The sequence below is a fragment of the Vulpes vulpes genome, chromosome X (assembly GCF_048418805.1).
Source record: "Vulpes vulpes isolate BD-2025 chromosome X, VulVul3, whole genome shotgun sequence".
In the NCBI taxonomy this organism is placed as follows: Eukaryota; Metazoa; Chordata; class Mammalia; order Carnivora; family Canidae; genus Vulpes; species Vulpes vulpes.
In genome coordinates, this window is record NC_132796.1 from 17,811,137 (window position 1) to 17,835,051 (window position 23,915).

The 23,915-nt window shown below is 41.2% G+C and overlaps 1 protein-coding gene across 3 annotated transcripts in view; it reads left to right on the top strand.

Moving 5' to 3' along the window:
* Positions 1-23,915, top strand: part of PHEX (phosphate regulating endopeptidase X-linked) — a 209,195-nt gene that overhangs the window by 16,265 nt on the left and 169,015 nt on the right. For all 3 annotated transcript variants that reach the window (XM_072744476.1, XM_025997451.2, XM_072744477.1), the window contains one exon: positions 690-851. In XM_072744476.1, coding sequence (XP_072600577.1) covers positions 690-851 — 162 coding nt within the window. The remainder of the gene's footprint in view (positions 1-689; positions 852-23,915) is intronic.

The window sequence follows — 23,915 nt, forward strand, 5'->3', positions numbered from 1 at the left end:
TGGGGGGGTTTCTCTGCTGCTCTTGCCTAGGCTCATTCATACAGCTGCATTCAGCAAGAGGGTCATCTGGCCTGGAAGGTTCATGATGGCTACAGTCACATGTCTGGCGGTTGGTGCCGACTGGGTTATTTTCCACGGGGCCTCACCTCCTCCAGGAGGCTTCTTCAAAGGGCTGTCTTAGAGCTTCATTCACAGGGAGTTAATATGGAAGGTGTAAGGTCCTCTTAAGGCCTAGTTTTGGAACTCAAGAAAAGTTACTCTGCTATATTCTGTTGGTCACAGCAAGTTGCAAGGCCAACCCAGATTCAAGGCAGGGAGAGTAGATCCTATCACTTGATGGGATGAGTCGCAAAGTCACCTTGCAGAGGGATGAGAGGGATGGAAGGAAATGTCACACGCATCTTTGCAGACAATTTACCATAGACTCCATTTGTATTCCTATCCCATGCCGCGCAGATGTCAGGGGCAGGCCTGCAAAAACCATTAACACTAATACCACCAAGCTTTTACCCAGTCAATCTGAATGCAGTAATTTAATATAGTGAAGCTGATTCAGGGAGTCATTTGAGAGGAAAAGTAAAAGCCAAGGCTTGGGAGCTGGTTGATAGGAAATGGTTGTTTAATTTGGAAGAGAACAGTACATGGTGTTCAGTGCTTGTCATTAATCCTATGATTTTCTTTTTAAATAGCTGCTGCCATCTTGAGTAAGGTAAATTTCTCTGTGGACCCTTGTGATAATTTCTTCCGGTTTGCTTGTGATGGCTGGATAAACAATAACCCGATTCCTGAAGATATGCCAAGCTATGGAGTTTACCCTTGGCTGAGACATAATGTTGACCTCAAGTTGAAGGGTAAGTTTCTACTGGGGTTTGGTGACGCACTTTATAGAGAGCAGTACTTGACAAGAAAAACACAGTTTTGGATTTGAAGCATGCCTGCTTACTTTAACTGTCCTAAATTCATTTCCAAGATTTTTTAAAAATGGAAGATTGAAAGGAAAATTGTGGGATTTCAGTCTCCCAGAGCTCCAACACAAGCCTTGCAGAGGCCTTGTTATATTTGTATTAGCTAATAATAAGTTCTGCTGAAGGATAACTAGCATTTCCTTGAGATTGGGAGCAAAGGAATAGTTAATGAAAGTTATTTTCTATCAATATACTTATTTGTTGTGTTCAGAGCAAACTTCATCACTTGCTTATTTGTGTCCTGGATTTTCATGCCTACAAAATATACTTAACACCTCATCGTCTTTTGAGAACTTTGGATGACCTTGTATTTGTCATATTGTTCCTGTTAACTTCTGACTTGGCTCTGGGGGCACTTTCTTTTCTCCCATGGCCTCTGTAGTAATGACAGGCTCACACACACGTACTCACATATGTGTACATACATATGTACGTGTGTGTGCACACTTCAGAAATTGGAAAGTCTTACCAGAGGCACTTCTGTTTGCATTAGATATTTTTTACTGGTGGAAGGCACTTTAGGATGGAAGCAGGGAGATTGTAAGGCTAGATAAGGGAACTTTTTTAGAAGGCAAAAATAGGGTTTTTTCTCTATTTTTGATAGAAAAAAACACATGACACCTAGAGAGAATATTTATTTATTTATTTATTTATTGGTTTTATTTTTAATTTTTTTTTCAATTTTATTTTTATGTATTCATTTAAGAGAGAGGCAGAGACACAGGCAGAGGGGAGCCTGATACGGGACTCAGTCCCAGGACCCCGGGGTCACAATCCGAGCTGAAGGTAGATGCTCAACCACTGAACCAGCCAGGTGCCCCTATTTTGTGATTTTTAAAAAATGCAAATTTATCATCCTACAATTCTGGAGGTTAAGAATCTAAATGAGTTGGCAGGGCTTCTGGAGGCTCGAGGGGGAGAATACATGCCCCTGAAGGTGCAAGCCACCTTCATTCCTTGGCCTGTAGCCCCTTATACATCTTCTAAGCCAGCACTGGAGCATCTTCAGATCTCTCTTCAAGCTGACCTCTGACTTCCCTCATCACATCTTTTCTCTTTCTTTTATGAAAAGGCTCTACTACTTATGTAGAGCAGGCCCTGCTCTGTGACAGAATGACTCTTCGTCAAGATCCTTAACTGAATCTCACCGCAAGGTACCTTTTGCCCTATAGGGTAACATAGTCACAGGGCTGGGCACGGGGGTGAGGACATCTCTGGCCAGGGAGAGAGCACTATTCTAGCGCAAGAAGCTTCTTGCTCTACTGGTGTGAGGTAGTCCGGTGCCATAGCCTGACATTTAAAGCATTGCGTTTGCTTAACTAAACCATCTAGAGCTTTTCTTTTTCATCCAGTGTGTAAAATAATAGGATCTAGAGCTTTTTAAAAAGATATTCCTTATAAGAAACTTTCAGATCAAATGTGAAGTGAACAAGGTATGTTTTCTCCATTCCACCATTGGATTTTTTGGGGTGTTTTGGATATTTGAGACTTTTGAACTCCAGAAAGAAATTCTGAGAAGTTAGAAGAATCATCAGTTTTCTTTCTACTCCATCTCCATTTTCCCAAGATTTTAAGTGCATGAAAATTAAATATCAATTTATATATGTTTTAACAACTGTACCTATTGGCGCAGTAATTAGAAACCTGTTGTCAGTTGTAAGGAAAAATGTACTTAAGCTTCACAGCTTTTCCCAATATAAATTGTATGGACTTAAATTTTCTGGGAAGACTTAAAAGTTTCATAAATTAGAAGAAGAGAATTTGTAATAAGGTCAGTTTTCCCCTAACCCAGCAGGTGAGGCTCCCGTACTATAGAATGATAAGACCTGTTGAGAAAAGAATTTACTAATAAGTATTTCCCTGTATGATATTAATTCACGTTGGTCCTTCATCTACCATTCTGGCCTGTTTCCTGTTTCCCTCCTTTGTCTTTTCTTCCTAGACAGAGAGATGTGTGCACAGGTGCATGTGTGTGCATACACACAATTACGTACACAGAAATGTCACTGAAGGGTAAGAAAAAGCAAGATTTGCAGATGGGTGCTCCTTACATGTTAGTCAGAGCCAGAAGATTTCTATCTTCAGGGCATGAAGCAACTAGAATAATTTAAAGCCCTTCCTAGGGGTGTCTTAATGTAAAAATCAAAATCAGTACTGATGTGTTTTTTTTACTTTTTTAACTTTTTTTATTTTTTGTGTTTTTTTTTCTTTGAGGAGGTTACTGTGTATGAGATCTTTAAGACTTCGTAGAAATAAAACTCAATTGTTGAGAGCCGCACGTGGGTTTTTTGTTTACTTGCTTCTTTTAAAAATGAAAAATTTTACTTTTAAGCTCATTTGGGAAAGTAAAAAAGAACAAAAATTAAATAGAAAAAGTAAGAAGAAAGTTGCTCCTAAATTCACCCCTAGAAATAACTGCTAATGAAGCAGTTGGGTACACAACTTCCATTTGTGGGCACATATGTAAGACCTCATGTGCACATTCATCTATTGAAAAACCTAACTAAAATCAGGCCTGCTACTCTGTTATGTGCTTTAAAAGTGATGTATTTCTCATAGATGTAGATAATGTTAATAGATATATTTTTATCATATATAGCACTGTAATATGTATCCACGTATATTCTAGAAATATAATCGTTGTATTGAAAGAGCTGTCACAGTTTAATTTTTTTTTATCCATTCACTTGGGCGTTGTTGATGGCTTCTTTTGTGCCACAGTGGCAAAGTGGAGTAGTTGCTACAGAAATCGTATGACCCACAAGCCTAAGTTATTGCCCCTCTAACCCTTATGGAAAAAGTTTGCTAACTCCTGATGCCCATCGTAAAGTTTTAATGTATCTTTATTGGATCTCATTAGAACTGTCTTATTAATTAATAGCTTTTTGGTGGTTTGTTTGGAATTTTTTAGATAAGTAATCCTAAAGTTAAGAAATAATTAGACTTTTTGTCTTTCCCTTTCCTTTTACTGTATTGGCTGGAGCCTCCAGAGCAGTGTTGAATAATAGCAATGACAATGAGTGTAATTTTCTTATTCCTAGCTTGGTTGGTGATGCCTCCGCTATTTCCCCCACAGTCCCCAAATATATTTTTTCTTTGTTTTGAATAGGTGTTCTTTATTGTGTTCTATTACTCCTAGTTTGCAAAAAGGCATCACTCAAGAAAATGTCTTTGCTGTTTATGGAGAGATTCAGATGGAGTATCTCTTTAACTTTTCTGGATTTTCTTATGCTGAATTAACCTTATAATCTTGAAATAAATCCTACCTGTGAATAGTTTATTATTTTCTTTTCAGACTTTGCTAAAGTTGAATAAGCTCATATTTCATTTCAAATACTTGTGTTTATGTATATGACTGAGATTGGTCTGTGGATTTCTGTGTGCTAGGTTTGCTAAACTCTGTTATCAAGATCACTGGCCTTATGAAACAAAATGGGAGGTTTCCCGTATATTTCTCTGCTCTGGGAAAGACGCAATCAAATAAATCCCAGCTTACAGTGTGACAAGTACTATAAAGGATGAACTCAAAAATTGATCCTGGGGCTCTGGCTTCCAAGAAAGAGAGCAAATGGTCGAGTAAGGTCTCTTTTTAAGTTAGTATTATCTTGTACTAGATGTATGTGTTTGATATATAAAATATGTATTAGTTCTTTAAACTTTTTAATTTAGAGATAATTCAGCCTTAGAGAAAAGTTGAGAGAATGGCACAAGAATGTCCATATACCCTTTATCCATATTCCCTGATTATTACCAGTTTGTTATATTTGCTTTATCATGCTATTCTTCCATTCTATTAATGTACATCTTATCACATCTGTCTCTAAGTATACGCTTATACATATAGTGAGAAAATAATATGTCTATAAAAGTATAGATAAGCAGATTTATAGATAGATATTTTTCTGATTTTCAAATGTACTGCAGATGACTACCTATTTTTATATATTCTATCTCTGTGTATCTGCGTGTCTCACAGTCTGTGTACCCATCCATCCAACCATCCAGGTAATACAGGGTCATTGTACGCCGACTGTAGGTGAATAACAGGAAGAAACAAGTAACATATGATTTTGCTTGTATGTGGAATCTAAAGACCAAATGAACAAACCAAAAAACTAGATTCTCATATACTGAGAAAGAACTGGTGATCGTCAGAGGGGAGGGGGATGGAGGGAAGGGCACAATAGATGAAAGGGATAAAGAGGTATAAACTTTGAGTTATAAAATAAGTCACAGAGATGAAAAGTACAGCATAGGGACTATCGTCAGTAATACCCTAACAACATTGTATGGTGACTACACTTGCCACGTTAAGTGTTCAGTAATGTACAGAGTTGTTGAGTCACTATGTTGTACACCTGAAACTAATAGGATATTATATGCCAATTATCCTTCAGTAATAAAAACAAAAAAAGTAAAAAAAAGTCAAAAAAAATCTACATCAAGTCCTACCACCCAGTGATAACCTTTTAAATGTGAATATACATACCAAGTTATATGTATATGCCAAAAAGGATCAAATATTCTATTTTATAATGTCCTTTCAGTTGACATGCTAACATCTATTCACATCAATTAAAATAGATCTTTATCATCCTTTGCCATGACTGCTTTGTGTGGGTATACTACAGTTGATTCAATCAATTCCCATGTTGCCATTTAGATTATTTCCAGAATTTTTTTCCCTCATTGTAAGCCACTCAGAGCATGAGTGCTGAAGCTGCAGACCTGTATTTGAATCCTGGTTCCTTTATGTTTCTCCTCTGTGCCAGTTTTGGCCAACTACTTATTTCACCTAGCTCAGTTTTCTTACCTTCCAAATGGGGATAAAAGAACTCATTTCGTAGGGCTTGTGAGGACGAGGGGAGATGACCCTCAGAGATCATGTTTTATCCCAGGCCAGTTCCTGGCATAGAGCAGGCCCTCTGAGAGTAAATGTTTGTTGTCTGTGCCTCCATTTCGTCTCACAGCTAGTTCTAAGGCTCATGAAGTAATGTCTACCAAATGCTTTAAGTTTTATTCTGGTCTTATCGTTTGTAAATATCATGTGCTTTCAAAAATATTGAATACTGTCTAGATCTTTTTCCTCACCCTTGATAAAAAGAGAGAACATCCAAAAATAAAACCCAATACTACCAATCAAAAGAATACCATTTTCTTATGGCTGATAGAGAACACACAGATACGGCTGTCCAATTTGTGAAATAAAATGGATTTGACAGACCTGGCTGATGAAAAATTGCCCTCTATTGAAGTCAGCAACCTGGCTTCGTGGATTTTTTTCTTTAAATGGCATATAAGACTCAGATTTCTAGTTGGAAGATAAAATTATTTCTTATTCTCTCCAAGAAGCAGGTTTTTTTTTTTAAAGAAGGCCGAATATAGTCATGTGTTTGAATGTCTCAAAATTTCCTTCCCACAAAACCTCCCAAATTTGTCTTCATGTGACCGTGAGGATGACACAGCATGTGTTGCTTATGAACGAGCAGATGAAAATTTTGCAAATGAGCACTTATGAAACATGAGGCAATAAGTGAGATAGAACACTTGTGTCAAACAGAAGACAGATGACTCAAGGTAGGGCCAGCTCATCTCTGTTGTAGAATAGCAATCTTTGCCAATATTTTGTAAAGAAATGCAGTATATTATTATGTTCAAGCACAGACAGTACCAGCAGAACAATAAGATGAAGTAGGGTCTATGCATTAATGAGCAAAGAAAGATGATTATGATTCATAGATGGGTTATTTATTTGTAAATATCTGCTGGCTGAGATTCAGATGGTTCTCATAATTAACCCCCCAAATCTTGTTTTTGCCATAATGATCCTAGCCAAATCACCTTTTGCAGATAATGGACAGCTGGAAACTTTAGCTTCTGTAAGGTCATTTGATAATTAGGAAGTTCAGCCGATTGAAGACAGTGAACGGTGCCATTTTCCTGGCACCACGAACACAGTATGATGTACCAAACTGAGCTCTGACATCATTAAGTTCTTTGAAAAAAACGTCAGACTAGAAAAAAAATGGGGATATGGTGGAGAAGTGCTAGGGAGCAACCAGCCATTGTGGTGATTGGCTTTTCATTCTTGGCAAAACTCAGCACCGTTAAATCTCAGTCAATCTGTATAAATGGCAGGGGGCAGGGTGCCCACTCAGAGCAGATTCCTGTTTTTGTGACCATGCTGGCTCTTTTTCATGTGGCCACACATGAAGCAGCAAATCGCCAAATTCTACCTATGCATCCTAAGTCCTGCACGCACAGAGAGGTGGCCCGTGAAGATTCGGCCTGTCTAGAAGACATTTAGGATGTGAAACGAAATGCTTTTACCTGAAAAATTTTTTGTTGTTGGTTGTCTGCATTTTTCCTACTCTCAGAACACCATTTGAGGATGGGTAGGGGTGGGGGTGTGTAGAGTGTGAGGAAAGGGAAAGAAGTCCGATTTAAAAAGTTTAGCAATTTCTTGTTAGGAAACACCTCAAACAGACAAATGAACTTCTTCCTGAAGCCTCTTTGAAAAATGTGTATGTAGCTCTAGAATATGTTTTTCTAAATAGCTGAAGGAAGTGAAGAGGCCATGAGAACAGCCATCATGCGTAAAAGCTGTGGTCCGCTTCCTTCTTGTGTGTCCCTTTCTACTTCCAGTGCATGCCCTTGTCTTTATAACTTTTCTCTGCTCCAAGCATTCGATTTTAAGATCTGATATTTTTTTCCTGTGGCTTTCACGTAGCTCTTCTGTCATAGTGGTTGATGTTACATATAAGTTTGGTACACTTAAAAAAAAAAAAAGTTTGGTACACTTGACAAGAACCAGATCTGTTCATTAGATCCATTCTGGGTTATGTGCTCTTTATTTTTGGGGAAATACATTCACTTTATTTTTATTTTTTTACGTTCACTTTAAATAGACTGAAATGTACAGCATTGTGGCTGTATTAATTTATTTTTATTTTTTAAATTTCTTTTTATTGGAGTTCAGTTTGCCAACATAGTGGCTGTATTAATTAATCTGTGAAGTCAAGACAATTGACTTGGCATTTACTTTTTTCTTGGCCCCAGTTGCTTTCAGTAACAGGTAACAAAAATCCCAACTCCACCTGGCTTAAAAATAGAGAACATTTTCTGGTTCAAGGAACCAAAGTGTCTGATAATATGTAGACTTCAGGTAAGGATGGATCCAGCAGCTGAACCATATCATTAAAGATCCTATTTCTTTGTTTCTCTCTGCTTCAACATTCATTGTCTCGTGATTTTTTCTAAGTCTGTTTGGTCATAAAATCCTTGCCAGTAGCAATAGCAATTAAAATTTATAGTTTTTCATTCACATCTAGCAAGAGGCATTGTGTTAGACACAGGAGGATACAGAGTGCAGAGATTAATAAGACCCTCAGGACTACGCATGTGGAACTTAAACATCTGAACAGCAGAAAATGTTTTAATAAGTACCGTAATCCACTAGCTACTCAGGGCTTTTAAAAAATTTTATATATTAATTTGAGAGAGAAAGACCATACAAGCGAGGTGGAGGGGCAGAGGCAAAGGGAGAGAGAAATTCAAGCAGACTCTGCACTGAACGTGGAGCCTGATGCAGGGCTTGATCTCACAACCCTGAGATCTGGGCTGAGCCCAAACCAAGAGTTGGATGTTATAACCGACTACACCACCCGGGTAACCCCCCTCACCACCACTGGTGGCTTTTGAGTACTTGAAGTATGGCTAGCTGGACTTGAAATGTGGTATAAATAAAAAATACACACTAAATTTCAAAGACTTCATTTAAAAAAACATGTAAAATATTTCACCAAGAAGTTGATGATTTATTTCCTCAATTACATTTTTAAAAGATTTTATGTATTTATTCATGAGGGACACAGAGAGAGGCAGAGACACAGGCAGAGGGAGAAGTGGCTCCCTGCAGGGAGCCCAATGTGGGACTCATTCCCGGGACTCCAGGATCACCACCTGAGCCAAAGGCAGATGCTCAACCACCCAGGTGCCCTTTCCTCAATTATGTATTAAAATGATAGTATTTTAAGACCTCTTTGGTTAGAATATATTATTAAACAACCTCACCTGTTTCATTTTTCTTATCTTTAAATGTACAAGGAAATGAATAATGCCATATATAGCTCAGATAATGTTTCTGTTGATGCTGCTCTAGAGCCACGAATAGGCCATCGGAAAGGTGAGCTACGTGGGTATAAATTCAAGTTTATGTTAGTGATAGAGAAGGGGCAGAGAATATGGTCACTAAAAATAGTTCCCTACTCTCATCTCCAGTCCCTCATCCTGTTACTGTATTAGTGTTCTTTGTGGCCCTCATAACCATTCGAATTATCTTGTTTGTGTATTTGCTTGCTGTTTTTCTTACCTCTGCCTGTCTTTTTGGGCTCTGCTGTGACTCAGCACCCAACATCGTGCCTGGCATAGAGTTGGTGCTTACTAATACTTGGTAAGGAGAGGAGAGAAAGACTGTGCCCTCTGTGAGTGGCTGGCTGACTCAGTGGGGAGGGGTGGCTTGCTCTTCTCTTCTTTCTCCCCCTCCATCTGGGCCTAGGGCCCGACGTGCTGTTCCAGGGGAGTCCTGAGATGCAGCTGGTGCTTGCCCCTGATGGGAGGGGAAGGGTAATTGTCAGTTGTTCTTCATTTCTGTTCCAGGCCTCAGGGAGGCAGGACAGGGGAATGGACAGTGAGGCAGGCTAGAGCCCTTCCTGGGGCTCCAAGGCTCCCTGGTGGTGTGATCTTGTGTCAGTTATACTAAGGACAAAGAGAACTTCCTGGCTCTGTGACCGCTGGCAAACCACTTTCCTCTGACTCGGAGTTTCTTATATGGTGATCCTGTTGGATTGATTCAATGAGGTGCATCAAAAGTCTTCTGCACAGAACTCAATAAATAACACCTGCTATTGTTAATTTCACGAGGATGAAATTAACATTTTTAATTTTTTAATTTTTTAAAAAATTATTTATTTTTTTGAAATTAACATTTTTGAAAGCTAGTGGCATGTAGTAGGTGGTTGATACATGTTAGATTCCTGGCCACATGAAAAATGACAAATTGATTATAAAACTTTAGCAGCACCAGCAAAGGAAAATGGTACAGTGTAGTTCTCCCTGAAAGTCTCACGGTGCCTGTAAATAAGGCCGCTGATCCTGAAAGGAAGGAGCCTGGAGATGGAAACAGTAGGTTAGGACATCTGTGTGTGTTCCTAGCTTTTATTGGCAGACCCTGGTCGCGACCTCAGACCTGCAGGATTTTGATAATTTGTTTGTTTGGACGACACATTGGTTGGGGGGACATGAGTTTTCAATCCCTCCTGCAGGAAAACAGAGAAGAGGCAAGGGGAATTGGTGAAAACGAGGAAAGGGTCATCTTACGCTGTTCTACATCCTCTTTAGATGTCACTTTTTTGTTGTTCTCACCTGTTTGCCTTTCTTCTCTTTTTTCTTTTCTTTCTGCCTAGGGGATTCTTACCTCAAGAGGGCTGCCTGTAGAATTCCAGGGACTTGAAGGGGAAAAGATGCACCTTTATTTTCACTAACCTCTGGTGGAACTTTAGCATTTTCTTTAATTATGAAAGCAGGCAAAACTCTAATGTTGTTGGCTGTGACACCGTTACCAATGGGAATCATGATTTTTTGGTCTTGATATAGATATTGCAAGTATCTTGAAATATTATCTACACACATCACCATTTCAGAATCATAGCAATGGTTAGACCCAATACTGCATCGTATTATTTAGTGACTTAAGGAAGTAGCACATATATTATGGTGACAAACAGTAAACCAACTGTTTTATTAACTGTGCTTCAGAATGACTGGTTTCTGTTGTAAACCTGTGTATTCATAAACATTATTTTAAGAATGATCGTTAGGCTTTAAGAGCCTGCCCAGGGAATGTGTGGCACAAAAAACCCCTGCCTGGGTAAAGGTTGCTGGGGCAGGCCTCAAGAAGGTATAGTTTCACTAAATTCCAGCCCTTTGATGCATCCTCATCTAGGTGTTTCAACTCGAGTTGGCCATTACGTGACACCATGGGTCCGCTCATGCCCAAATCTTTGAACAGTCCACGTTACCCTTGAATCCCTGGGTAATAAGCACATTACCAACAGCTCATATATGTTTATAAGGACATTAGGTGAAACCAGAGATTTGTGTTTGGAGATTTGTGCCAACACCAAACCTCGAACTGATTACAGTGCAGGCTTTGTGCGATTACCTATGCCATGGAATAAATATATTTATAGGTGAAATTGCTGAGTGTTGTCACAAGCCTCTTCCGAAAGCAGAGAGTTAAAAGTCAATGCCCAGCTAGAGACAATACAGCTTTTGCTGTGGTCTACTTAAAAATACTTAGATGCAACGCAAATGATTGAAGACAGTAACACACCAAGTAGAGTCTTCATTCACAAGTACATAATACGTGTTGTATGAAAGACCTTGCTTGTTATCCGATCCTTGAAGACAGGGGCTCTTGGTTGAGCTTGGAAGGGTAGGGATAGAGGGGACTATAGTTCTGGAGGTGCTATGAACAGAGTCCCAAGGGAAAGACCAAATCCATGGAACTTGGCATTGTTGGGAGGGGGGCACTGAAAGGTCTTGGGGAGAGGCAACAGGAGTGAGATGGGCCAATGAAAGATGTCGAAATCCATTGGTGAGATTTTTTACTTGTAGCAGGGAATGCTGAGCTTCCCGAGAAGTGGAGCTATAGCCTGGAAACGCTGTGCCTGGAATAAGGACTGAAACAAAGGAGAGGGGAAGCAGACGAGGGGCATTTTTGTGGCCTAAGTATTGCAACACGTTATGAAAAGTTTCCTGCCAGTTAGCTTGAATGTGGTAGGAAGAAAGAAACATTTTTTACTTTAGAAGACTGCCTACTAAATTTAGGTTCTTTTGACTAAAGATAAGTTCTCTGGCCGGACTTATGGCACAGGACCTGTGCCTCCTGAGAAGGACACATATACACCTACAGGGACACTTCCCAGCTTCTCCACACCCAGGCCCCATTCTGCATGGTTGGTGTGTGTAAGTGTATTTTACTTGGCAGTTGTTCAGAAGGGTTGCATATTTTTAAAAAGCCACTTCCTGAAAGATGATGACTGTTTGGAAAGGGAAGAAAAATCCTAGCTGGTTTCGGTGGTGACAGTTCCGAGGCGTACCCACGTGAGCTGTGGCAGTGATTCCTGAAGCTCCTCCAAGTCCCCACGTGTTCTTGCTGTTGTTGCCACAAGCTGGAATGATAATGGAGCTGAGAATGTGGGATTTTTGCAGGAACTTCCAAGGGTCATCCAGATTTCACGGCAGAAGCAGATGACTCAGATCTCCTGGACCTTGAAACCTGTGTCTTTAGAGAAGTGGGTCAGTCCATTACCTTTACTCTACTCCTCATTGGTCAGTGGCAAGACTGAGGTACCAGAAAAATGAAAAAGTTGCTTGCACACAAGGTGACCGTGAACTGAGTTGAAAATTTCGCCCTTGCATTTCCGATCTCCCTGATGAGATGGCTTCGGCTGTATTCTCACCCTCATCTCTGAGACTGCAACTTGATGGTGTGGATGGGTTGGGCATCTTTAAGGTGTGGCAAAATGCCTATTTCTCCCCCAGTGTATTACTAATGGGCAGGATTTCTACTCCTTGCTATAAAATGAGCTCTTGATGATTATAAAATAATTCCTAGGAATGCATAACATGGAGAAGGGCCTAGGAAGCCAGGCACTGTGTAGAGATGACTTTGTTTAATAATATCCTTAGTTGAACTGTCTAAAGTGAACTCCCACCATGTCCATAAGATGGAAGATATATCTCCATTTTGTCAATGAGGAAGCAAAGGCACTGAGCAGTCCCATTGAGCAGCCCAAGATCACATAGCTGATAGGCAGTGGAGCTAGGATTTGGATTCAGATGGTTTGACCCTTAGCGCCTGGTAAAAATCTTGACGAGCTAAGAAGATGGTATTGTTCCATTTTATAGTTGTGAGAGCTGAGGCTTGGAGAGGCTAAGTATTTCATTCATATTCACACAGCGAAGGACCTATAAAGTCACTATTGTCCAGAAATGTAATATAAGTCACAAATGCAAATTACCTGTTAATTTTATATTTTTCAACAGCTGAGTTAGAAAAGGAAAAAGGAACCAGGTAAAATCCCATGATTCTGTCCAACCCAACATATCCAAAGTATTTTCATTTCTCGTAATCAGTATAAAAACTCGTTCACAAGACAGTTTACATTCTTTCGTTCCTAAGTCTTTGGACTCTGGTATGCTTCTTATACTTTCTACCCATCTCCATGTAGATGAACTGCATTTCCATTGTTCAGTAGCCTCACATGACTCCCAGCTTCTGTAGTGGATGGGGCTGTTCTAGAGCCGTGCTTCTCACCGATGGCTGCACACTGAAATCACGAGGGAGCTTAAAAAACACAGATGCCTGGGTCCCATCCTTACGACTTTTGATGTAATTGGTCTGGGGTGGCGCCTGGCCTTCTGGATCTTTAGCCACCCCCTCCCCCCTCCCCAGGTGACTTTAATGTGGAGCCAAATTTGAGAACCTACTCAAAGGGTGAAAACCAGACAACGGAGTCATGAACTGTAGGCACTGTCCATTGGAGAATGTTCCCTGAGTTTTCTGAGCTGAGACCCATTCAAAACTACTGCTCTGGCGATAAGCTTTGCTAGTTGACATTAAAGAATGCTGGGCAGCACCTTAACTTATTAATTTCTCTCGATTTACATTTCCCAATCTTTTGGCCAAGTCTCAGAATAATAAAGGAAAAGACAAGGGATTTCTTTTCCCCCCCTGATCTACACACTGGTTTGGATACACAACAGTGCAAGTAAATTAAGACCTAGAGGTCTGTTATTTTAATTGAGGTCAGAGGTGTCGATGTCCATCTGGAAACTCTAAACTGTGGAGAAGAGCAAGTTAGGGTTTGAAAGCTGTAGGTCATTGCCAGAATGAAACATGTCTGGTGGGGAACATGTGGGAAGTGCTGGGTGAGGAGAGCAAGCAATTGTGGCTCCGGCTGAGGTCTGAAGGCTGCACAGCCCATGGTGTGGCAGGACGTCTATGGAAGTGCTCTTGCCAGATGCCTCCCGCCTGCCTGCGCACTCGGCCAGACCTACGGTGTGCATGTGACACCCAGGATTCAAGACTCAGAATATCTCACCTCGCCCAGAGCTTTACTTGTTCTTCAAATGTTTTTGGAGTCATTTGGAGACATTTTTATATTGCTTTCTTTTATTTAAATCCAAATAGCCTTAAATTTCTAGACGTATATAATTCTTTTTTCAGAATGAAAAATGCTGGGTCTCCTGTGATGGCGATGTTCTAGTTATATGCAATCTTGTTCTGTTTATTTGACTTCAAATTAAGCAAGAGAACGAACACACATTGCTGAGTCTCCCCTAGCCTTAAGTGAGTTAATAGCACTGAATCAGAAATACCGCCAACTCTATGATGCCCCATTACTTCACATATGCCAGCCAAGACGAAGCTACTACGTGGTGCCTTCCTCTCACCTGGCGTTTTTGCTTTATGTTCATTGAAAGACTTCTTGTAGACATTAACTTTGATCATATGACTCTTTTACTCTTTTGCACTAATTAAAAGGAAAATGCAAGCAGGAGAGCTTGATTAGAGTAGTCTTAAAACTTCTGCACAGTCCTTTGGATTTCAAGTCAGCAGTGCCTTGGGTTTCTCACAAAACATCTTCTTTGTGTCCATAGCAGCAGTGATTCGGCATTTCTTAAAAAAGTGCTCTCCATCAGCTCCAGGAGTGTCCTCCACGATTGCCTATTTGGATACGCACTAAGTTTTCATTTCATGCCCCAATCGTATTGAAATCTTTCTGTAGACGTTTTGAGTGACCATTTACTGGCTGTGCAGCCAACTTGTTTCAAGGGCCCACTGTGAGAACTGCTCGCTCAGGTTCCCACCAGGGCAGGCCGTGACTGTACCTGACTGACAGGTTTAAGGTGGATTCCAATTTCAGAGATATTAAGAAGCGGAAAAAAAATATGCTGCTTAGAACAGATGAAATACGCTATGTAAATTGTATTTCCAATAATCCAGCCTCCCCAACTGCTCGACACATCCACCTCATTTCTGTGCTTTAAACAATACTCAGTGAGATTTGCATGATGTTCCCACCTCTGATTTCCTAGGTTTTACCATGCAGTGGCGTCTAAGCAAACACCCCCCTTCCCCCTTCGACTCTGGTATGCAGCAACAGAGCCAGACTGTAATACTGTTCTTCCCAGCCTTGAGGGTGTACATGAGTCACCTGGGGATCTTGGTAAAGTGAACATTCTGATTCGGTAGGTCTGAGAAAGGATCCAAGAGTCTGCACTTCTGACAAGCTCACAGGTGATGCCCACACTGCTGGTCTGGGGACCCTGTGTTGAGTGGCCAGGCTTTAGGATGTCCAAGGACATGGTATGTCACTGAAGAGACTCACCTCTCCAGGGGTGGTCTTGTTTTTTCTCCATTTATAACTGTGATTTTGATTAAAATCTATATATTAGATGGGACGCCTGGGTGAGCCTTAGCGGTTGAGCATCTGCCTTTGGCTTAGGGCGTGATCCTGGGATCCAAGATCGAGTCCCACTTCAGGCTTCCTGCGGGGAGCCTGCTTCTCCCTCTGTCTATGTCTCTGCCTCTCTCTCTGTGTCTTTCATGAACAAATAAATAAATCTTAAAAAAAATCTATATACTAGAAATGTCCTTATACTGGGTCAAAATAAAGATTTCTTAGGATAAAAAGAACACAGGAAGTTTGTGTGTATTGTTTTATGATTCAGGGAGAGAGATTTCTTCCCCTTAATTTGTTTTCTGAAAGATTTGTTCATTTCGTTTTCCTTTGCCTTCCTCCTCAAAAAACTTGGGCAACTTGAATTTATTAGGAAATCTGCATGTAATTGCAGATTAATAACCTACCCATTAATACCACATTAGTTCATTGTGATTAATAGCATCTCTTTGAATGCTTAATGAATTAGTAATGATGGACTATTTGCTCTAAAGTGTCAAGAGAACATTCCGTGTAAAAAGGCACTACCCATAACAGGAAAATTAATTATATGCTGGTTGGAGAATAGTTGTCACAAATAAGAAATGTTTGTTTGGAAAGGGGCTCAGTGGTGTTCATATTTACACAATGAGGGGTATTTTTAAAACATGTATGGGCCTTTTAATTTAGAAAATGAGAAGGGCTTTTATTTTCATCAGCAGCTGAGGTAGGTGTGGGAACCGTTATTTCTGAGAGAAACACGCAAGTATGTGCTGGTAGACTCACAAGTCTGCTTCCTACAGTGGTCATTTCGATTAAGTCCCAAATGAAACGACTTCTCCTCCCTGCTGTCTATTCTGAATTCCTAAGTTCACTTCCCCAAGGCCCAAACATTTCTTGTTACTAATTTTATTCCTTTAGCCTCTCATTTGTTTTCTCTCTGGTTCCTCACTCTAATTTGGTGCTGTTGGCCATCATTGTTTATTTCTGTCTTTGCCCTACATCCGAGGAAGCGAAGGTCAGGGGAATTATGTGACTAGCCCGGGCCAATCCAGCCATATAATTTGTCCCCCACAGATTATGGGTCTAACATTTCAAATGTCTCCAATTTTAACCCAGGCGGAAAGAGTTGCGTGAGCCGAGGCTTTGTCCAGCTGGTGCCTTTGAGGAAACCCAAGAAGCCCAGTGTGATTGGAGCTCAGAGTTTAAAGGGAAAAGGGACAAAAGACAAGATTGAAGAGAGAGGAGGCGCCAAGAGCGTGCAGGCCTTGTAGGCCGCGTGAAGATTTTCGCCTCTGTCCCTGGGCACTGGGAGACCGTTTGTACATGTCATATTGAGGGGTGTGATGGCTTTTGCCAGAACACACTGGCTGCGTGTAGAAAATGGCTTGATGTGTGGAGGCCAGTTCAGAAGGCCCTGTCGCGCTGTTCTGTTTTCTAGCTTGGGACCTGAATGGAAGGTTGAGTTTGTCTTCTTTCTTAGCGAGAACCCCAAGCATTACTGGGTATTCTTTTCTCTGTGTTCTCCTCAGGTCAGTGTGCAGGGCCATTGTCTCTTCTCTGTAGCCCCTGGTCTCTTTGAACTTAGAAATGTACTTTGCCAGGTACCTCCAGGTGGTTCCCCAGAATCCCCTGCTGAGGCCACAGCAGCAGCCGGTGGGCATGGAAGTTTCCTGTCTTCCTGTTAGCCCTTTCACTCCTTTGGCTTCCGTCAAAGGTGCTGTTGCTTCCCCTCTTTGGGACAGAGAAGAGAAGAGAACCCAGTTCCTAATCCCTCACTGCTAGAAACCCCATTTAAGGAGGACAGCCTGGGGCTCCTGGGTGGCGCAGTTGGTTGAGCGCGGGACTCTTGATTTCAGCGCAGGTCATGGTCTCAGGGCCCTGAGGTTGAGCCCCACATCGGGCTCTGGGCTCTGTGCTGAGCACAGAGTCTGCTTGTTTCTCTCTCTATCTCTTTCTCTCAAATAAATAAAGTCTTTAAAAAAAGGCAGCCTTTCTTGACCACACACTGTAGTTTGAACAGCTGGGAATAGAACCTCTGCTACTCTTACCTCCTCATGGAAGGTGGGAGTGAAAACAGGGGTTAGTTGGGAAGTGGCTTTTTAAACCTATGTTTACAGTGTTTTGATGCCGCTTTCACAGATGAGGGAGGAATTGTCAAGTCTAGAGCTCAGATTTTTTAGGATTTGAGGGATGCAATATTTATCCCACTCTTCCTTGCCGTAGGGTGTGGTATAAGCTGGAGTTGAAAATAGCTGTCCTGTATTTTTTTTCACTTTGGAAGTCTTCCTGGCATCATGTAGTTTTTTTTTTTTTTTTTTTGGTTTGTTTTGCCCTTTGAACCAGTGAATCAACCCTCACCTTAAACCCCTATTGCATTTCACCTTTGAGAAAGGAACTTTTTAAAGCTGTGCTTTGCAGAACTGAAGAACTAAGTTAGATTTAAATGGGCCAATACACAGAGAGGGTCTATAGAACAAAACAAAGTAGTGCTCTCCTTGAAGAATGGTGACGTTTAATTAAAAGGAAGCTGTCGGGTGAGGAAATCGGCAATCAGCATTGACTTTGAGCGGAATGGGGAATGGGGGAGGAGGGAATCTGGGCTGGTGATGTTTCCTGGGATCATAGGCATCAAGAAGGCCTGTTCAAGTTTGGGCACCACTGGTTTAGACCAGGACATGATGTAAAGTCAAGCCTTAGGGACCAGCCAGCTTTGTCCTGTCCTAACGTCACTAGGCTTCCGTTCCCTGGCTAGCTAGGTGCCTCAGGAGTGTGTCTCCCTGGTTACAAATGGGGTGACAGGGCATAGTGGTAGATGGCTCAGCACGGAGTTGGTACACGACTTCAAAAACATGTCTCAGTGTCACCAGGGAATGCCTTCCAGTTAAGATTGAGAGCTCCATTAAAGTCCATGAGGGCATTGCTGCCTCAGGCTTAACCACTTGGGGACCTTGTTCTCACACACAAAAGCGACTTGCACAGTTTTGCTGGGTACCTGATGGTTGAATGAACAGGAGTTAAGAGACCTGAGCCCAACTCAGAGATCTAACCTTTACTACCTGAGTTTCCTTGGACAGGTTCTTAGGGTCTTCTCAGGAGTAGAGTAGAATGGGATCAGTGATACATGCTTCTTAGGGTTTGTGGGGGATTAATTGAGGTCATGTACAATACACCTGGCACAGAGCAGATGTTTGATAAATGAATGCTATCACCACTGGGTCCTTGGATGTTCAGGACTGCTCAGGAAGGACCCCTGCCAGGGAAACATAACCATGCATGACCTTTCCCCTATAATGTTAAGATGCTAGAAAGTGGCAGGACAAAATATGTAATTAGGGTTTTTAGTATAGGAAAAAAATTGAAGATGGATTTTAGTGACTTTAAATTCACCACAGGCTTTACATTGAATTATCTGCTAAGATACAAATTATCTAACTAGGAAAGCTATTTTTATGAGTTAAAATATCATATTGGCAGGTTCATTGTAATTCTATGCTGTCAAAGAGTAATGTTAAAATTTAGTTTAAATTATTTTGAAGTGTAACCCTGATAAGTGTAATCCTTATAAATTCACTTGTAAGTGAACATAATAAAAGAGTTACCTTCCATTAGACTTTTGTAAGTCTGGCAGTTTTATAAAATCGATTTCATTATGGGCAAAGAGGTCTTTTGTGTTAAATGGGGGGTATTTTTATGTTATTTGGTAACCCATGATTTAGATTGATGAGTTAGAGGTTGTTAGTGCCCCTAAAATAATCTCTGCCCCTTTTTCTTAAGCTGATGCCAGCCAACAATTATCATTTATAAGATGATGATAAAAAATGAACAGAGAAAAGGATTCTGACAGTTTCCCTCCCTATATTTAGGTGGGAGTTTCCCAGAAGAATGAGAAATATCAGTTCTTATTGTCTTTTCAGTGTGTCAGAAAGACTCAGGTAATCCCATGCTTGACTGGCTCTGGGCGGCGGAACTGCAAAGTTGGGTGTCACACCGTTCGTGAGGGTTATGGGATCCACAGACCATGACTTGGTTAACTTGAATTTTATTTTTTAATGAGAATAACAACGGGCTTTGCAAGCTGATTTAGAGTCTCCAGGTCCAGCTGCCTAAGAGTTTAATACCCATGCAGTGTGAGTTAGAAAAATGAAATTTCTCAGTACGGTAAATAAACTGAGGAGCCTGGAAACCAAATTGAAGTCTGTAGCCTGGAAAATCAACAAGGACTAAAAATAGTAAGATTAGAGGTGACAGTCTACCATGGGCCGTCCGAAGGTGGTTTTTAAGTACCACCAGAGGAGAAACCAGGCCATGATATAATAGGTTTAAAAATATATATATTTCTAGAGAATGTGTTTGTTATGTTGGTGTGGAAGGGCATACCTTCCCTTAGAATGTGGATTCAACTTTCCAAAGTTTTTATTTTTCCTGTTTTTCCTTTGAGCTAGAATTAAGAGGACACTCTCCCTGATTTCTGAGGGAGAAATGCTGGCATAATCTACCAAGGGATTGAGAATTCACCTTGATGACACGTGACATGAAGGTTTAGGACGCAGTTACTGTTTGCATTAAGCAAATCAGGCACACGGCTTCAGCATCCATTGGTCTCTTAGCAGGTAGCCTGAGGATCCCCTTTAGAACAGGCACAGAGAAGGATTGCAGGGTTGGGAGAAAGAACACAAGAGTGTTTTGAGTTCCTGTGCCCTTGAGCCATCTCATTCAAATGGCATCAACTCAGCACCAAGGTTTTTGGTAGGTATTTACTCATAGTCCTAAAACTTTGTGCATATGAAATTTTTGAAAACAGTGTTAGGTGAGAAGGTCCTAAATGTTGTGGAAACTTCAGATGACTGGCCTGAGCTGCATGGGACTGTTGTGAGCTCTTGACTTACCAGGGACTGCCAAGTCTTCAGGAGTCTGGTCCGTCCTTCAGAATTCTTTCTCCTGTTCCAGATCCCTCAGTAAAAGCCCTTTCTCAGCAGGAGAGGTGAATTTAGTGAGTAGGATTGGTGGTCCTGTCTCAGCTTCTGAGCTCAAAGGAAGTTGAGTGCCACCTAAGTATTTACCCACAGATGAAGACTAGAAGTGGGTGATTGAATTTGAGACCACTGGTATGATGAAACTTAGGCATCCTAAAAATTGGTGTTCATGAAAACTGATGAAGTAACTCTTGGATTTCATTGTATGATACAGAGACTGGGATGGGAGAGAAGGAGATTATGGATTTTGCGTAATTGGGGCGTTGCTGATTATAACGAGCAATGATAGAAGAAGTCCAACTTCTCACAGTTCCTTTTTTGTTAGATGAAAAACTCTCAGACTTAACTTTTTCAGGAATTCAACTCTGCAAATGTGGACTGAGCACCAACCATGCTAAGCAGCAGGCCCTGGCTGCTCAAAGATGAATGTGACCCAGCCCCTGCCCCACAGACTACTCAGTTTAATGGAGGCTAGCCATTGTTAATGCCAGTTTTATGTACCAAGATTACTTTTTACGTCACAGTACTTGGGGCCCAATGATCAAAAATACCTTCATGAAAATTCTCCCTCGGGTTGTCCCTGTGAGCCAAGCTTATGTTACAAAGGCATGGCTGTCCATGAACTAGAAACTAGTTCTACATGGATTGTAGATCTGAATGTGAAACAATAAGGATTCTATAAAAAAAACAGAGGAGAATATCATGACCTTGGGACAGGCAGAGTCTTCTTAAATGGGACACCAAATATGCGAGCCACACACAGAATAAAATGGGGAACTTGGATTATATTAAAATAAAGAATTTTGGTTCATCACCCAATGATGCCATGGTGAAAGTGAAGCTGATCCAAGGGGAGATTTCACAATACTGCTATTCAACGAAGGCCTTGGTGTTGAATATATAAAGAAATTCTATAAATCAGTAAGAGAAAGGTAGATTACCCAATAGAGGTAGGGGACATCGACTTGAGTGAGTACTTCCTTAATGAGGCTATTTGTGGTCTTGATCAGAAGTAATTACTGGAAGGGAGCACAAAGGGCTTTTAGGGCTCTGGTCATAACATTGGTTACGTGGGTGTGTTTACTTTGTGAAAATCCTTCAAATTATGATCAGTGTACCTTTCTGTACATATGTTATAGTCTCATTAGAAACACATGAAAATTTCTTCAACACAAGAAAATGCCTTGTTGAGGAAGAGGAATGTGAACAAAATATTTGTACAAGGTTAACACTGCAGAATATCCCTCTCCGTGGGGCGTTGTCTTTACGGTGGAGAACATGGGGCTCGGCCAGGTGGCTCGGGCAGGTCTTGTTTGTGAAACAGTCCTGTACATGGAGCGGCCGTGTCTCGGGTTAGCATGTGGCCTTCAGCTACCAATATCCTGAGAAAGGAGGAGGAAAAAGCATTTAGGGAAAAGCACGAGAAACAGGCTTGATTACTTGAGCTTTGTGAACGGCTGACTGGGCCCCCATTGATGGATCACTTGGGTGTCTGGGCATTGACAGAAGGAGTTTCTTTTTTTTTTTTTAATTTTTAATTTTAAAAATTTTTCGATTTTATTTTTTAAAGATTTTATTTATTTGTTCATGAGACACATAGAGAGATAGAGAGGCAGAGACACAGGCAGAGGGAGAAGCAGGCTCCACGCAGGGAGCCTGATGCGGGACCCGCGATCCCAGGTCTCCAGGATCACGCCCTGGGCCCAAGGCAGGCGCTCAACCACTGAGCCACCCAGGCGTCCTGACAGAGGGAGTTTCTTTGCGTTCAAATGTTTGATCTTCACCACAACCCTGGGAGATAGGCAGTGTTATGCTCCAGATTTACAGATGAAGAAACTGAGGCTTAGAGAGGTGATATAATTTGCTTAGTTCCAGCTAGAAAGAAGCAGCAAGCGGCAACTGGAAACCACTTCGGTGTGATTTGAAAGCCCCACCCCCTTGATATGTCTATTTTATCTGTTTATGAGAAAAACAGTTTTATTTGATTAAGGCTAATTTAGAGAAGAAAAAATACATAATACGGGTTATGTTCAAATTGGATGATCAGAAGCATTTAGGAACTGACTCTGTAGTCTCAGGTTTGTCACACTAGAGATTTTTATGAACTGGAGCTTTCCTTTTCTGTTGTAACATGGTTAAGAATACCCAGAAAGGGGCGAAGGTTGAGGCATTGTCCAAGAAGCAACACAGATGATGATGGGAATGCCCTTGCGTGGGTGACCCAGGAGCCCTTCTCAGTGCGTTAGGGACATTTTAATAACCTGAGTAATTGCCTTTGATAGGCAGGCTTTGTTTTCTGCTCATTAATTACTCTCCAGGCTAGACTTTATTCCTCTTACCTCTAATTCAAATAAGAGATACATAAAATGGATCCTGCCAACTGATTGCCACATCACTGTCTGCATATCAATGCTCTCCTGCCTGCTTGGGCATGAGGAGGAGGAGAGACGGGGAAGGGGTATGACAAGTAACCCGTGTAGCTGAATTTCTTTTAAAAGCCATATTCTGGGATGCCTGGATGGCTCAGCGGTTGAGCCATAAATGAATAAATATCTTTATTTATAAATAAATATAAATAAATATTTATATATAAATATTAAATATATAAATATATAAAATAAATATTTATAAATTAAAATAAAAATCTTTAAAATAAAAAATTAATAAAAATAAAAGCCATGGGCAGCCTGGGTGGCTCAGCGGTTTAGCGCCGCCTTCAGCCCAGGGTGTGATCCTAGAGGCCCGGGATCGAGTCCCGTGTCGGGCTCCCTGCATGAGGCCTGCTTTTCCCTTTGCCTGTGTCTCTGCCTCTCTCTCTTTGTGTCTCTCATGAATAAATAAATAAAATCTTTTAAAAAAGATAAATAAAAGCCGTATTCTAGTATGGAAGCCAGATTTTTTATTTTTATTTTTTTATTTTATTTATTTATTTATTTTAAAGATTTTATTTATTTATTCATGAGAGACACAGAGAGAGAGGCAGAGACACAGGCAGAGGGAGAAGCAGGCTCCATGCACCGGGAGCCCGACGTGGGATTCGATCCCGGGTCTCCAGGATCGCGCCCTGGGCCAAAGGCAGGCACCAAACCGCTGCGCCACCCAGGGATCCCCAGATTTTTTAAATAAAAGATTTTATTTATTTATCCATGAGCGACACAGAGAAAGAGTCAGAGACACAGGCAGAGGGAGAAGCAGGCTCCCTGCAGGGAGCCCGATGCGGGACTCGATCCCAGGACCCCAGGATCTCGCCCTGAGCCGAAGGCAGATGTTCAACCACTCAGCGCCCGCCCCCACCCCCCGGTGCCCTGGAAAGCCAGAGTTCTGACACATACAGCCATTCCTCACCTTATTGGACTTCCCTTTACTGGGCTTGGCAGATCCTGCATTTTTTACAACCTGAAGGTTTGTGGTCACCCTGCATTGAGCCTATGTATTTGGTGCCATTTTTCCAACAGCAGTGTGGT